Source organism: Oncorhynchus clarkii, chromosome 7 (assembly GCF_045791955.1).
Source record: "Oncorhynchus clarkii lewisi isolate Uvic-CL-2024 chromosome 7, UVic_Ocla_1.0, whole genome shotgun sequence".
Classification (NCBI taxonomy): Eukaryota; Metazoa; Chordata; class Actinopteri; order Salmoniformes; family Salmonidae; genus Oncorhynchus; species Oncorhynchus clarkii.
In genome coordinates, this window is record NC_092153.1 from 52,824,786 (window position 1) to 52,839,947 (window position 15,162).

At 41.4% G+C, this 15,162-nt stretch overlaps 4 protein-coding genes across 4 annotated transcripts; 2 read left to right on the forward strand and 2 right to left on the reverse strand.

Annotated features, from left to right (window-relative positions):
• Nucleotides 1-1,190: 1,190 nt before the first annotated feature.
• On the reverse strand, nt 1,191-2,328 carry LOC139412613 (transcription factor HES-5-like). Its single transcript, XM_071159307.1, has 2 exons — nt 2,209-2,328; nt 1,191-1,604 (listed from the first exon to the last, which is right to left on the reverse strand). The coding sequence occupies exons 1-2, from the start codon at nt 2,326-2,328 to the stop codon at nt 1,191-1,193; spliced, it is 534 nt and encodes a 177-aa protein (XP_071015408.1).
• A 916-nt stretch (nt 2,329-3,244) lies between these two features.
• On the forward strand, nt 3,245-3,820 carry LOC139414312 (transcription factor HES-5-like). The gene is made up of 2 exons (XM_071162228.1): nt 3,245-3,307; nt 3,419-3,820. The coding sequence occupies exons 1-2, from the start codon at nt 3,245-3,247 to the stop codon at nt 3,818-3,820; spliced, it is 465 nt and encodes a 154-aa protein (XP_071018329.1).
• Nucleotides 3,821-8,470: 4,650 nt separating this feature from the next.
• On the reverse strand, nt 8,471-9,068 carry LOC139414313 (transcription factor HES-5-like). Its single transcript, XM_071162229.1, has 2 exons — nt 8,984-9,068; nt 8,471-8,872 (listed from the first exon to the last, which is right to left on the reverse strand). Exons 1-2 carry the CDS (start codon nt 9,044-9,046, stop codon nt 8,471-8,473), a joined length of 465 nt encoding a protein of 154 aa, XP_071018330.1. The 5' UTR covers nt 9,047-9,068.
• A 5,212-nt stretch (nt 9,069-14,280) lies between these two features.
• Nucleotides 14,281-14,880, forward strand: LOC139414314 (transcription factor HES-5-like). The gene is made up of 2 exons (XM_071162230.1): nt 14,281-14,334; nt 14,446-14,880. Exons 1-2 carry the CDS (start codon nt 14,281-14,283, stop codon nt 14,878-14,880), a joined length of 489 nt encoding a protein of 162 aa, XP_071018331.1.
• Nucleotides 14,881-15,162: the final 282 nt, after the last annotated feature.

The window sequence follows — 15,162 nt, forward strand, 5'->3', positions numbered from 1 at the left end:
TGCAGGAGGTTTTAAAAGTCTTGTTGTGACTGAGAACTTATTTTTATTTTTTTTCTATGAAAATGATCCAGTCGATGAACACTCCATTTTAGAAGTGTTAATTGAAATAATAACCATTTATGTTTTATGAAACGTGTTGATTATGTTTTAATTAATGATCAACAATAACTTGAATTGTCCTCCATGAGGATGTTTAACGCAAAATAGGTTTTATATCTGTTTGTGATTGTCTATATGATACCACTACATTTTGTAGTGATAAAGTAATATTGAAAAGTTATTGAGTATGTACCAGTCTGTTCAACTTCCTCTGGGATTAGACTTCACCCAAACTGGGTAATATATCTGTGTCAGATCAACAATATAGAATTTGCTTCATGTGAATGTTATTCAGATAATTTCAGCATTAAAGATATTGCATATAAATGTGTATTCTCTCACATAGACCCATTGTTAATTTTAAACAAGGATTTTGTATTTTTATAAAGACAGTAAATATGTTTCCTATACTATGATAGAGTATCATAAGTCTTGGAGAATTGTCCAAGTTCTGGTTGTGATGTTAAATCACTATTATTTGTCTATTCATGTTGAGTCAATAAAACTATAAAAGCAATCAAAATAATTGATTCTTCACTTTTTTCCCTGTCTTTAGTATTTACTAATCTCCTCACTCAAGGACATGAATGGGCTAAATTTCACATTTAGATTGTGAGGATTAAGCCCAAAAAGTGAATACCCACAGCTAAAAGTGTAGAACATTTTGAAAATACTTATCTAGTGGCGCCCCCTGGTGTGCGATTAGCTCTTGAATTGTCCATGGTGCTGAACTAGAATTGCCCGCCACTGTACATTACAGCACACGAAAGTCTTTCTGAACTAAGTTACTAATGCCATTGCTAGCTAAGATTTATAAATGTTAGCTTACTTAGATAATTATGTTGAAAGTCATTCCACAATTGGCTTAGTGCACCTTGAGTCAGTGTGATAAGAGGGAAAGAGATAGAAGACAGAACCGATAGAACCAGTAGAAAATAATCAGGAATGTTTAATAAGTGGTATCAATTACAACATGATGTGAAAATAATCATTGCTGAATTTGAAAGAGAAGTAACATCATACAACAAAATAGAGTATAACACCTTTACAAAAGGCAAAATAATTCCAGAAGCGTGATCGTTGTCAGTAGGCTATTGCCATGGCCTCCACAGAGAGCCTTGGAACCGCCGTGATGATGACCTTGATGTTGACCGCTTGGCTGCAGACTGCGCGTGCTGTTCACTTGACATGCTCCTGGACAGGGCTGTTTTCTGGAGCACGTAAAAGCGTTTGATATCCTGTTGTTCTGCAGCCTGCAGGGGCGCGTGAAGGGACAGGTGGCGGAGGGTCTCCTGCAGACACTGGGAGTAGGTGGGCGAAACGCCCGTTTTGGTCTCCTTCTGTAAGAAACTCACGGCCAACTCCAAAATATCCGCTTTCTCCAGTTTGGATAAGCGCTGCTGCTGCTGTCCACACATCTGTCCTCTGTGGAGAAGTCTTCTCAGTTGCTCAATGCTGCTGTTGATGCGGTCTCTCTGAATTTTCTCCACAACGAGCTTCCGTAACTAAAGAAAGGATAAATACATAAATATTAGGCTATTGTTCGAGATAATTAAACTGAATCTAAAAAAATATGAAAATAAAATGGTGTTGTGCTTGTCAAATGCCGAGCATTCGGCTACTTACCTTATTACTGGATGAACAGGACGAGTTAACAGAAGTAAGCCTATTGCTTTCAGCAAAAGGAGCCTTGGCCGTTAGAAACAGGCCGTTGGAAACAGGCGTTCCAACTTGGGACGTTTAGAGTGGATATCCTTCAACGAGCTCTCACACAAAGCTATATGTAGGCTACAGCAGCCCAGCAACCCAATCTAAATAAGTTTGTGATGAGTCTGTGGAGTCTGTATTTATACTATGCGTATCCCGACCTAATTGCGTGGATTTTTAACACCTGAAACTTTCCCACACTCCACAGCCAACCATATAGCCGACGACTGCAATAAAATTTCATCGACTTATATCTGATGACATCCCCCATTTGCCATGTCCCACTAACACTGTTGGAAGGAACATAAGTGTGTGAATGGGACATGCTGCCACCCAAAAGTGTGCTGGTTAATCACACCTATCTTGGCGCCTAACTACACTGCCCAACACCCCACCATTTACCTTGAGCAAAATAGTCTCCTTTGACGGATCTTTGATGTCCACCACGTGGTGAGATAGAGGGGAAACAGGAGTAACCGGGCACACGTTAGCACAAACATCAAAGATGCATTTTGCACCCATGGTGCTCGTCAAATAACTCATAAAGCTAGATCCACGCGCTGCTCCACAGGAAATCGAATGTGTGGTTGCCTTTCACTTCACACTTTACGGTAGTAGTCTACATTCTGTGTTTACTGCAACGTCTGTCGGTAGATGCAGTTGCGTACTTTAGCCCTCGAACTAATTTAATGTAAAGTTCAAATGAACGAATACACACACACACACACACACACACACACAGTTTAGTTATCTGGAGGGACAGATTGGAAGTGTGCTTTCTCCATTGGGAGATCTGACCAATATGCTTTGGATGAATAATCAATTTGCCCTACATATTAATGATACTAACTGTTGCTGTAAGTGTGGGGGTCAGGATAACTGGGATGAAGCATTACAAAGATCATGAAAGATAATACAAGACATCTATCTGGCTTTCTTTATCTAACATTATTTGCACATGTCCTTATGTCTTCATTTTTTATATATATATATTTTTTTACATACAATTACTTTTTTATGTTAATAATCTCTTTAGTGTGATTATTCTCTGCCTATCTGCCATGTGAAGTGTGCAGTGTCTCATTTGGTATGCTTTTAAGGTCTCTTATCAAGTCTACGGTCTGACCGAGTCCCCATCTGCCTGATAAGGAATGTTCCCAGGTAATAAAAGTGTAACGATGTGCTCGTGTTCAGTCTCTGCCTTTAATATCTGCAGCACCGTTCCCTCTATTGAGGCCAGTAAACCATGAGATAATGGATGCCTCTCCCATTGTTGTGTCCACCTCACCCACTGGCCTCTGAGTGTGGGAAAGCTAATCCAGCCTGGTACACATGGCTTTGTAATGCTAATGGCCTCCTATAAATAGGGGAGTGGGCTCCTCTCTCAGCTCACAACCCTCTCGCCTTCCTCAGAGAAGCACACTCTCTCTCTAACAGAATGGCTCCTACCTACACCAGAGACTCTGACAACACCATGCTCTCTACTAAAGACAAACATAAAGTAAGTATTGTTTATAACATGTTTGTGTCATAGTTTACTACTGAATCCTTTTCTTCATGATTTGAACTTAAAGGACAGATAACTAACTGAATGCCCTCTTTTCTTCATCAGCTAAGGAAACCAGTTGTGGAGAAGATGCGTAGAGACCGCATCAACACCTGCATAGAGCAGCTCAAGACCCTGCTGGAGAGGGAGTTCCACAAACAGGACCCCAATGCCAAGCTGGAGAAGGCTGACATCCTGGAGATGACGGTGGGGTTCCTGAAGCAGCAGCTGCAGCCTCAGCGCCCAGTCCTTCAGAGGGCCCACAGTGAGGGCTACTCCCAGTGCTGGAGGGAGACACTGCACTTCCTGTCTTCCAGCTCCATGAAGGACACGATGCTCCATAACCTCCAGAGAGCTGGACAGGACATCTGTCTCTCCTCTCCACTCTCCTCCCAACACCAAAACCACAGCCAGGGCCCAGTGAAGCAGGCCATCACAGGCCACAAATCAGTCTGGAGGCCTTGGTAGAACCACCGCATAGAGAGACTATCTCACAAACTGGATGGATGTTTACCATCTTTCTTGCTGTAGGAAATACATTTCCAAACGTTATATTGAAATTATATTATTTTCTTGTTATATTTGAACGGAATTCTACTGATGTGATTATTTGTTCTCAGAGAAGAAGCTGAAAACATATTTGTATTAATTCATAATGAAGAATATGTTTGATATTTTACGTGTATGTTTATGTGTGTATGCATTTTGTGCTCACTTGATGCACCAATGTGTTCTTTAGTCCTTTCATTTTCTATGAAGATGATTTGTAAAGGTCATATCTTAACGTGTATGGTTGCTTAGCAAACTCAAAACTCTTGCTTTAACTCTATTGTATGTACTGTCCTATTGAAGGACATTTACAAATGCTTTGAAATGTCTTTTGTAAAGGCTTTTTGGGACATTGTTGTTCCACCATAGGCACTGTTGTGCTGTAAAATGTATTGTTGACACCGTGTGTCTTTCATTCTCACTTGATAAAGTGAACCGACACCTAAAATGGATTCCAATAAATGTTTTGGAAAGTAACCATACTGTGTGTGTGTTTCTAAAGGAGTTGTAGTGAAACAGGGGATGATGGGACATGTAGAAAAAGTCATAATGTACAGGGTAGATGGAAAGTAACAACAGGTCCTTTATGAAGGACAGCAAACATCATATGACAAGCGTTATAGTTTGTTGTCCCCTGTTTGGAGCTGTCTGTAAAATAGACTACTATGAATCTGCTTTATGAGTAGACGTAGACAATACTTTTCTGCTATCTAAACGTCCTGCCATGTGGCATATGACTCTTATGGAGTCGACTCAGATTTTGGTGATGAATATAGAATCAATTCTATTCTAAATAAAAAATAAAAAATGATCACGTTTAAGTGAAATCCTTTTATAAAAGGAACAGATTGCACATGATGAGTCCTCATGCAAACTGTGGCAGCAGGTAGCCTAGTGGTTAGAGCATTGGGCCTGTAACTGAAAGGTTGCTAGATCGAATCCCCGAGCTGACAATATGAAAATCTGTCGTTCTACCCCTGAACAAAGCAGTTAGCCCACTAGGCAGTCATTGTAAATAAGAATTTGTTCTTAACTCACTTGCCTAGCAAAATAAAAAAAATACTGAAACATTTTGTTGTGAAGACATTGTATTTTCATATTGTAACCTAAACTGGGTCCACAAGTGGACATCATACTAATGTAAACAATGATACTGACAATGCATATTGGTAATATTGATTATTTTATCGCCACTGAAGTCTCAAGTCTCTCTCTCTCTCTCTCTTTCCCAATTCAATTCAAAGGGCTCAATTTGCATGGGATACATGGTTGCCTTTTCTTGTGGCAACAGGTCACACATATTGCTGCTGTGAAGGCACACAGTGGTATTTCACCTTATAGATTTGGGAGTTTATCAAAATTTGATTTGTTTTCAAATTCATTGTGGGCCTGTGTAATCTGAGGGAAATATGTACTGTCTCTCTAATATTGTCATACATTTGGCATGAGGTTAGGAAGTGCAGCTCAGTTTCCACCTTATTTTGTGGGCAGTGTGCACATAGCTTGTCTACTCTTGAGAGCCAGGTCTGTCTACAATGGCTTCTCTCAATAGCAAGGCTATGCTCACTGAGTCTGAAAATAGGCAAAGCTTTCCTTAATTTTGGGTCAGTCACAGTGATCAGGTATTCTCCCACTGTGTATTTACTCTCTGTTTAGACCCAAATAGCATTCCAGTGGTCTCTGTTACTTGGTTAGTTCTTTCCAATGTGTCAAGTAAATATCTTTTAGTTTTCTCATGATTTGTTTGGGTCTAATTGTGTTGCTGTCTGTCTCTCTCTCTCTCTCTTTCTCTTTCTCTCTCTGTCTGTCTGTCTGTCACACTCTGTTACACACAATTCATGTACTCTAAATCTCAGAATCTACTCTCTTCATAGGTCAAACGTCAATAATAGTTTTATTAAAGTTGCAGTCTTTAGTTTGGAGCTCTAATTAAAGATAAGTTTTATTATTTATTAATTTGCATGTGTTGATAATATGTTTAGGTTGTATGTACTGACACCCCAATAAGAGAACATTAAATGCATACTCATGTAATAATTTATGTATATAGTACAGGTATGATTCAAATGAGATCATGAGCATCGGCGCACACACACGTGTATGTGCCATTGTGTGTGTGTCCAACGTGCCTGTCTTGGGCTTTGTATATAAAGCCCCAGGCTAACGTTGGGCCGTCGGCTCTGTCAGCTCTGGTTACATCAAACAGCTGGTGAGCCGGGCCACTGCCTGACTGCCTGTCGGGCTGTGTGACTGTGTGGCGTGTCTCTCCTCGGCTTTCCCACACTCCTGTTTCATTCTCCCCTTTCATCGCATGGACAAAGGAAGTGTGCCGCTCTAAATTATCCTCTAGGCATGATGCTGAGAATCCTGATCCCCCCCCTACCCACTCACAGCCTAGAGAAAAAAACTGCTTATTCATTTAATCATCATGTCCTTCTTCATTATTAAATACAAGTGATTATCGTTAACAGTCCCTCTGTATTTCTTAGCAAGAAAAAAAAACATTTGTTGTACACATTTCATAAATAATGTATGAAACTGGCATGCATTTAAATTTGGATAGTATTCAAACTAGTTTTGATTTACATGTAAATGACTTTTCTCGTTGAAGTATATTCCACCCTGTGTGCCATTGCATTTATTTATCTGTTCTTTAATCTAATGGTGTGTACAAAATAGAGTCTGAATCCACTTATATTATATTAGAGAATTCATTGACTTAGTGACACAACAGTGTCAGCTTTGTTTTGAAGATGTGAGTGTTAATATCTATATGACAGGATGGGCCTGTGCCTGTTGCAAGGCCTCGCTGTGTAGCGTCGTGGGAAACCTATCTTATCTGCCTGAAGCAAGCAGGTGTCAGTCTGGAGGGTAAGTCTGCTCCCAGGTGATAGATTAGAGTCAACACACCTTAAGCAAACACACACACCATCTCTCACACACACACACACACACACACACACACACACACACACACACACACACACACACACACACACACACACACACGCACACACACACACACACACACACACACACACACACACACACACACACACACACACACACACACACACACACACACGACACCAGCCATGACACACATCCTCCTCTAAACTGACTGACTGCTGCTCCACCCACAGCCAATGCATGGTCTCTCTCTCACTCTCTGTCATGCACGCGCGCACGCACACACACTCAGTCACATTGACACTCACACACAAAGTCATTGATGTTATCTATTGTCCTAATCAGGGCTGTTATTGGTTGAGGGGTGTGGGAAAGCTGGGTGAGCTCCAGACCCATGCTACCAGATGCAGACCATGTGGTATACACACTAAGCCAATCCCTGATAATTGATTATTGACCTCTACAAAGTATCAATATGCCCTGTTCAAGACATGCAGTTCCACCACCAATACCAAAACATATGTCCCAGCACAACAAGTACTAATAAGCATGTTATGAGCTATTTTTAATGTTTTTATTATTTGTATTATTCCATTGACTGTACATCACTTTCAATGTGATCTCTACTTAACAAAAACATGTTAATGTAAATGTCAAGATAAACCATGCAACATTTCCAGGTTGGTGTTGAGATGTGAGCTCACCAAATTAAGCAACTATATTTGGGCAGGCAGCTATTTTCAAAATGTATATTTGAAAAGAAGTGCATCTCACAAGATAAACTATGCAATGCAGCAGTATCCAATAACTTCAATGTAACAGCTAGATAGAGAATTCCATTACAGTACTTGTGACCTTACAACTTAGGTTTACAGGTATTAGACTGTGATTTACTTTATATGATATGGCCAGATGCCTGCTCTTCTATCTATAGTATCTATCAGTACATCTGCCTGTTTGCGTTATCTGTTGTTCCCTGTTTATCTCCACATACGTTTATAAAATTGTTACTTTCCATCTACCTTGTACATTATGACTTTTTCTACATGCCCCATCATCCCCTGTTTCACTACAACTCCTTTAGAAACACACACACAGTATGGTTACTTTCCAAAACATTTATTGGAATCCATTTTAGGTGTCGGTTCACTTTATCAAGTGAGAATGAAAGACACACGGTGTCAACAATACATTTCACAGCACAACAGTGCCTATGGTGGAACAACAATGTCCCAAAAAGCCTTTACAAAAGACATTTCAAAGCATTTGTAAATGTCCTTCAATAGGACAGTACATACAATAGAGTTAAAGCAAGATTTGAGTTAGCTAAGCAACCATACACGTTAAGATATGACCTTTACAAATCATCTTCATAGAAAATGAAAGGACTAAAGAACACATTGGTGCATCAAGTGAGCACAAAATGCATACACACATAAACATACACGTAAAATATCAAACATATTCTTCATTATGAATTAATACAAATATGTTTTCAGCTTCTTCTCTGAGAACAAATAATCACATCAGTAGAATTCCGTTCAAATATAACAAGAAAATAATATAATTTCAATATAACGTTTGGAAATGTATTTCCTACAGCAAGAAAGATGGTAAACATCCATCCAGTTTGTGAGATAGTCTCTCTATGCGGTGGTTCTACCAAGGCCTCCAGACTGATTTGTGGCCTGTGATGGCCTGCTTCACTGGGCCCTGGCTGTGGTTTTGGTGTTGGGAGGAGAGTGGAGAGGAGAGACAGATGTCCTGTCCAGCTCTCTGGAGGTTATGGAGCATCGTGTCCTTCATGGAGCTGGAAGACAGGAAGTGCAGTGTCTCCCTCCAGCACTGGGAGTAGCCCTCACTGTGGGCCCTCTGAAGGACTGGGCGCTGAGGCTGCAGCTGCTGCTTCAGGAACCCCACCGTCATCTCCAGGATGTCAGCCTTCTCCAGCTTGGCATTGGGGTCCTGTTTGTGGAACTCCCTCTCCAGCAGGGTCTTGAGCTGCTCTATGCAGGTGTTGATGCGGTCTCTACGCATCTTCTCCACAACTGGTTTCCTTAGCTGATGAAGAAAATAGGGCATTCAGTTAGTTATCTGTCCTGTAAGTTTAAATCATGAAGAAAAGGATTCAATAGTAAACTATGACACAAACATGTTATAAACAATACTTACTTTATGTTTGTCTTTAGTAGAGAGCATGGTGTTGTCAGAGTCTCTGGTGTAGGTAGGAGCCATTCTGTTAGACAGAGAGTGTGCTTCTCTGAGGAAGGCGAGAGGGTTGTGAGCTGAGAGAGGAGCCCACTCCCCTATTTATAGGAGGCCATTAGCATTGCAAAGCCATGTGTACCAGGCTGGATTAGCTTTCCCACACTCAGAGGCCAGTGGGCGAGGCAGACACAACAATGGGAGAGACATCCATTATCTCATGGTTTACTGGCCTCAACAGAGGGAACGGTGCTGCAGATATCAGAGGCAGAGACTGAACACAAGCACATCGTTACACTTATATTACCTGGGAACATTCCTTATCAGGCATCTGCAGATTGGGACTGAGTCAGACTTGATAAGGAACCCTAAAGGCATATAGATACTGCACACTTCACATTGCAGATATTAATGCTAACCTATTAAGGAGACAAAGAATATAGTCAGAAGACACAATGTTAATACTGTGATAGTACTGTAAGTACTGTAAGTGTGCTGTAAAATAAAATAATTTCTCTCCCCTTACATCCGTTACTTATATACCATTTACATCTTCTCTGTCTTTCACATGTACAGAAAGCATGAGAAAGGTACACTGGGAGAGAGAGAGAGAGAGAGAGAGGGGGGGGGGGAGAGAGAGGGGGGGAGAGGTAGAAAGAGAGAGAGTGAGAGTGAGAGAGAGAGAGAAAGTGAGAGAGAGATAGAGAGAGAGAGAAACATTCACATTGTAGATGCCAATTAAACACAATCATCCAGCACCTTCTGGGAAGGCACACTTCCATTGTGAGACACCTTCACTCAGCCCCCCCACAGAGTATGTGGTAAATGTGAAAGAGAGTGTGGGAAAGCAGGAGAGGATCCAGTCAATAGGCCACACCCCATCTCCCCTCCATCCACGACCCCCTTGCCCCCCTCTAGAGATACCCTTTCAACCTGCTGCCCAGATCAGAGGCACTGCTGAGCCAGGGGGCACGTGTCAAATCAAATCAAATCAAATTTTATTTGTCACATACACATGGTTAGCAGATGTTAATGCGAGTGTAGCGAAATGCTTGTGCTTCTAGTTCCGACAATGCAGTAATAACAAGTAATCTAACTAACAATTCCAAAACTACTGTCTTGTACACAGTGCAAGGGGATAAAGAATATGTACATAAGGATATATGAATGAGTGATGGTACAGAGCAGCATAGGCAAGATACAGTAGATGGTATCGAGTACAGTATGTACAAATGAGATGAGTATGTAAACAAAGTGGCATAGTTTAAAGTGGCTAGTGATACATGTATTACATAAGGATACAGTCGATGATATAGAGTACAGTATATACGTATGCATATGAGATGAATAATGTAGGGTAAGTAACATTATATAAGGTAGCATTGTTTAAAGTGGCTAGTGATATATTTACATAATTTCCCATCAATTCCCATTATTAAAGTGGCTGGAGTTGAGTCAGTGTCAGTGTGTTGGCAGCAGCCACTCAGTGTTAGTGGTGGCTGTTTAACAGTCTGATGGCCTTGAGATAGAAGCTGTTTTTCAGTCTCTCGGTCCCAGCTTTGATGCAGCTGTACTGACCTCGCCTTCTGGATGATAGCGGGGTGGACAGGCAGTGGCTCGGGTGGTTGATGTCCTTGATGATCTTTATGGCCTTCCTGTGACATCGGGTGGTGTAGGTGTCCTGGAGGGCAGGTAGTTTGCCCCCGGTGATGCGTTGTGCAGACCTCACTACCCTCTGGAGAGCAGTACGGTTGAGGGCGGTGCAGTTGCCATACCAGGCGGTGATACAGCCCGCCAGGATGCTCTCGATTGTGCATCTGTAGAAGTTTGTGAGTGCTTTTGGTGACAAGCCGAATTTCTTCAGCCTCCTGAGGTTGAAGAGGCGCTGCTGCGCCTTCTTCACAATGCTGTCTGTGTGAGTGGACCAATTCAGTTTGTCTGTGATGTGTATGCCGAGGAACTTAAAACTTGCTACCCTCTCCACTACTGTTCCATCGATGTGGATAGGGGGGTGTTCCCTCTGCTGTTTCCTGAAGTCCACAATCATCTCCTTAGTTTTGTTGACGTTGAGTGTGAGGTTATTTTCCTGACACCACACTCCGAGGGCCCTCACCTCCTCCCTGTAGGCCGTCTCGTCGTTGTTGGTAATCAAACCTACCACACGTGTGTTCCCCCCACCTCGCCCTCGTTCACATGGCCGGCCTGTGTGCGTGCACACTTACCTAACACTCATTACACCTCTCCTCCTCTAATCTCCTCTGGCCTCTCATTAATGAAACCTGCACTCAAACATCTGCTCCCACTGAAGCCTTCAGACAGTACAATACAGTGAACTTCACTCTCATCATCAGAGGCTATTACTAAATAATGTTTCTCCTATCACTCGTGAATAAGTTAATAGAATTGGTAAATGTCTACATACTTCAATAACTTACTAGACACTTGCATTAAAATGTTTAACATTGATTCAAATGGTTGCTCTAAACTAAATGGACGAAAATGCTAATGCTAAAAATGTAAAAAGGCAGATGGCAAGGGTATTTTTGGAGGGAAATAATTTCTGGTTTGTCTTTTCTTCTCTCTTTAAAGATATTTCTAATAAGTGAGTCATGACTATGCAGATAAAAAATTATTTGAGTATGAACACATTCCAATGTGGACATTCCATCTATTCAGGAAGAAAAGCGATGGCCTCATTATAAGCCCCTCCACACACACACACACTCTCGCCCACGTGCATGGACACACGCACACACACCAAAACAGTCTCCATAGCTTTGAGCCCAGATGTCCCAGTGTCTGTGTGCAGCCAAAGGCCCTCTCCCTCTCTCCAGTGAGGAATGTGTGAGAGCTCAGACCTGCTCCTCTTTCCCACACTTAGCCCCCATTCACGGCTGCGCCCCACCCTGCCACAGCCGCCACTGATCCATCACCCCTCATTATGCCTGGAACTCAATAGGCCATCTGGAACTCTGCTGGGCGAGCCCAGGCCTCTCACACACTCCACACCTAGAGGAAGTCACAGGTAGATCATACTGGAACGCAAATAAAAAGACTTCAGGCTGCTATTATGATATAAAGACAAATACATGTTATATTTGTGTTATTGTCGGATAATGGAATACAGACATGGACATACAGTAAATACACAATCCAATGATACCTAAACAAGATTGAACCTTCTCCAGAACAAGTTAATTGAAAAATAAACATGTAGTGTTACATTGCAGAGCAAGAATAAGATATTTCTTGTTTTTGTATGTGTGAATACCTATTAAAACTGACCACCAACACACTGACCCATGACAGTACTGACAGGGCGTCGACTAAGACAGAAGTCATACATTTGACAATTTCCCACTTCAGGTCACATGTCCATGGGATGCCATAGACCGGGGTCCACATTGAGGAGGATTTATCAGGTCTAAAGAGAGGTCAGGCATTTCCCAGGTCCCTGTGTGGCTCATGCCTCAAGGATGCCCTACTTGATGAGGCGTGTGATACCAAGCACCTGCCCCTCTCAGGCGAAGCCTGGTTCAGCACAACAGTCAGGAATGCATTGTGCCCTTTTACATGGCACAGTTTGGCGGAAGAGAGAGAGGGATACATGTGGGAGATGCAAGGTTGGTTAAGACAATCTCACAATCTGGAGTTAAAAAATACACAGAAACAGCATGAATGAACAAAATAGCTGTTTTTACTGTAAGATGTTAATTGATGTTACAGATAACATAGACCAACAAATGAAACAGTTCTGAAATAGGTCCAAGTAACACAAGACAGTGCCCATGGCCATGAGTGAAACTAGGTGCACTAATTATAGCTGATAGGTCATTTAAAAGATACCACCGTTTATATGGCATCTCATGTGGTTATAAGCATCACACAAAATTGAATTTAAAAAAAATGAAAGATTGAAATTTAACCTTTGGAGTGCTGTCCATTTAATTTGTATGGATTATCAAAAATGATCCAGCAGAACCCACCTATTTTGGAGTAGACATACTTTCGATTCAACAGGTTGTTTTCATTATCCTATAGGCCCATAATGTTGCCAGCAATGATTGCTGCATTTTTCCCCATTGAAATGGGCAACTTTTCATTATCTATGGCATTTTGAATATGTATACAATACAAACAACAATTTGGTTGAAATTCTAACATTTCACAACTGGACTGATGCCCTCTAACTAGAACTAGAGAGGAAACATGTATTGAAGAACTCACCCAGCTGACAGAGGTTTCCCGCCACAGAAGCCAGCTGCTCCTCTATTCAAAGACTAATCCTGTAGGCTGTGGTGTCCCAACTTTCCCACAGCACACTTTCAACAGAGCAACAATGTAAGTGTGCTGTGCTCAATACCGCATTAGTCACGGTCCTCAATGAGGCATCCCATTCCCAAGGGGCCACATGGAAAAATATCACGTTGATACATTGTTGACCGATTGGTGATGAAGCGAACAGGATAGAGTCGTTTACAAAGGTTCGCATAAACTACCTGTATATAAATAATAGACTGTCGCTGTATAGCCTATATCTAAAATATCCTTTCAATGACAACAGACTTAGTATAACAATAATAATAATCGTTTTTGGAAAAGGTATTATATAGGCTAATGTCTAAATATATGCTATTTATTATAATACTATTGTTATGGTTCTTATTATAATACAATATGAGTAAGAGTGGCTATAACAATCATAATTGTAACTTTTGCGCATAAGAATAACAATCATAATTATAACTTGTACATAAAATAGGCAAATCAAACATTGTGTAAGGTTGAATGAATTCATCAAACTAACTCATTTATTTTAAAAAATTGCGGGAAAAAGCACACAGAAGCAACGCCTCTTGATCCTGAATAATCTTCTGGAAACCCATTTACTTACTCAGGATTTGTTTCCCGCCTTTTGGGTTTGACCGTGAATGGAGCAACATTTTGGTGTGCAGTCGCAAGGAACACAGTCAAATATTTCAGAGCATTTACTCTATTGCACAGTCCACCTGTTCCCTTGGGACACGATCATTGTCCCAAAGCAATAGACAGTCAATTTAGCATGAAGTAATGGAACCCTCTTTCTTTGTACTGTCCGCGTTCCTGATTGGCCAGCAAGTGTGGGAAACCTGTCAAACTGTGACCCACACGGGTTTACAGTGTGAAGGGTGTATAAATACGGAAGCTCTGTAGAGGTGGTCAAACCCCACTTCTAACATCCGCAACTATCTTTACTAAGAACAAACACCAACTGACCAACAGCAATGGCTCCTGTCAATATGTGCAACATTGTGAGGACCACGAAAGATAAAATCAAAGTAGGCTAAGTACAATTGACTACTGTCCTCTGTATTCATAATTTTAATTTTAATTTGAACATGTTTTTTTAAAACTGCTTTTTAACTAATCAGATTGTTTGTTTTATCCAGCTGAGAAAACCAGTGGTCGAGAAGATGCGCCGAGACCGCATCAACAGCAGCATCGAACAGCTCAAGTCACTCCTCAAAACCGAACTTCAAGCACACCAACCCAACTCTAAACTGGAGAAGGCTGACATTCTCGAGACAGCTGTGTTTTACCTGAAAGACAACAGCACGCGCCCTGCTTCTTCATTCAACGTAGCGTCACCTGTCCAGAGCTACGTGGAGGGATTCACCCGCTGCCTGGAGGAGACGCTGCGTTTCCTCTCAGCGCACAACCAGCCGACTGACTCGCAACATAAGCTTGTCGATCACTTCCATCGGGTACAGAAACTTGGTGAGAGAGTCGCGCTGAGTCCAAACCGCGCGACGGTCCCTCACAACAGCAGAACTCCGAAATGTGTCACCGCAGGTGGAAGAGGGCCTTTGTGGAGACCCTGGTGATGCGCATAGCCTATTTTGAGACGTTAAATAATGAGACTTTCGATGTCAAAACCAGATAATATGTTGGTCTAGCTGCACGACCAAGTATGATCTCTTGTAGGAAATAATTATTCCCTTTACAATTTATCTTTTGTTCGTAAAAGTTGAAATTATTGTTATTATTCTGTTTAGAATGTAAATTCCATATCCTGTATTGTGCTATTGCGCATATATTTGTAACTTCACAATTGTGAAGTAAACTATTTTTTACATATTGTAAAATATATTCAAGTAATATCTTGG

Coding starts and splice junctions, on each gene's coding strand:
- LOC139412613 (XM_071159307.1), bottom strand. CDS start 2,328: ATGGGTGCAAAATGCATCTTTGATGTTTGTGCTAACGTGTGCCCGGTT. Junction 1,605..2,208: donor AGGAGACTATTTTGCTCAAG/GTAAATGGTGGG, acceptor TCCTTTCTTTAG/TTACGGAAGCTCGTTGTGGA.
- LOC139414312 (XM_071162228.1), top strand. CDS start 3,245: ATGGCTCCTACCTACACCAGAGACTCTGACAACACCATGCTCTCTACT. Junction 3,308..3,418: donor CTACTAAAGACAAACATAAA/GTAAGTATTGTT, acceptor TTTCTTCATCAG/CTAAGGAAACCAGTTGTGGA.
- LOC139414313 (XM_071162229.1), bottom strand. CDS start 9,046: ATGGCTCCTACCTACACCAGAGACTCTGACAACACCATGCTCTCTACT. Junction 8,873..8,983: donor CTACTAAAGACAAACATAAA/GTAAGTATTGTT, acceptor TTTCTTCATCAG/CTAAGGAAACCAGTTGTGGA.
- LOC139414314 (XM_071162230.1), top strand. CDS start 14,281: ATGGCTCCTGTCAATATGTGCAACATTGTGAGGACCACGAAAGATAAA. Junction 14,335..14,445: donor CCACGAAAGATAAAATCAAA/GTAGGCTAAGTA, acceptor TGTTTTATCCAG/CTGAGAAAACCAGTGGTCGA.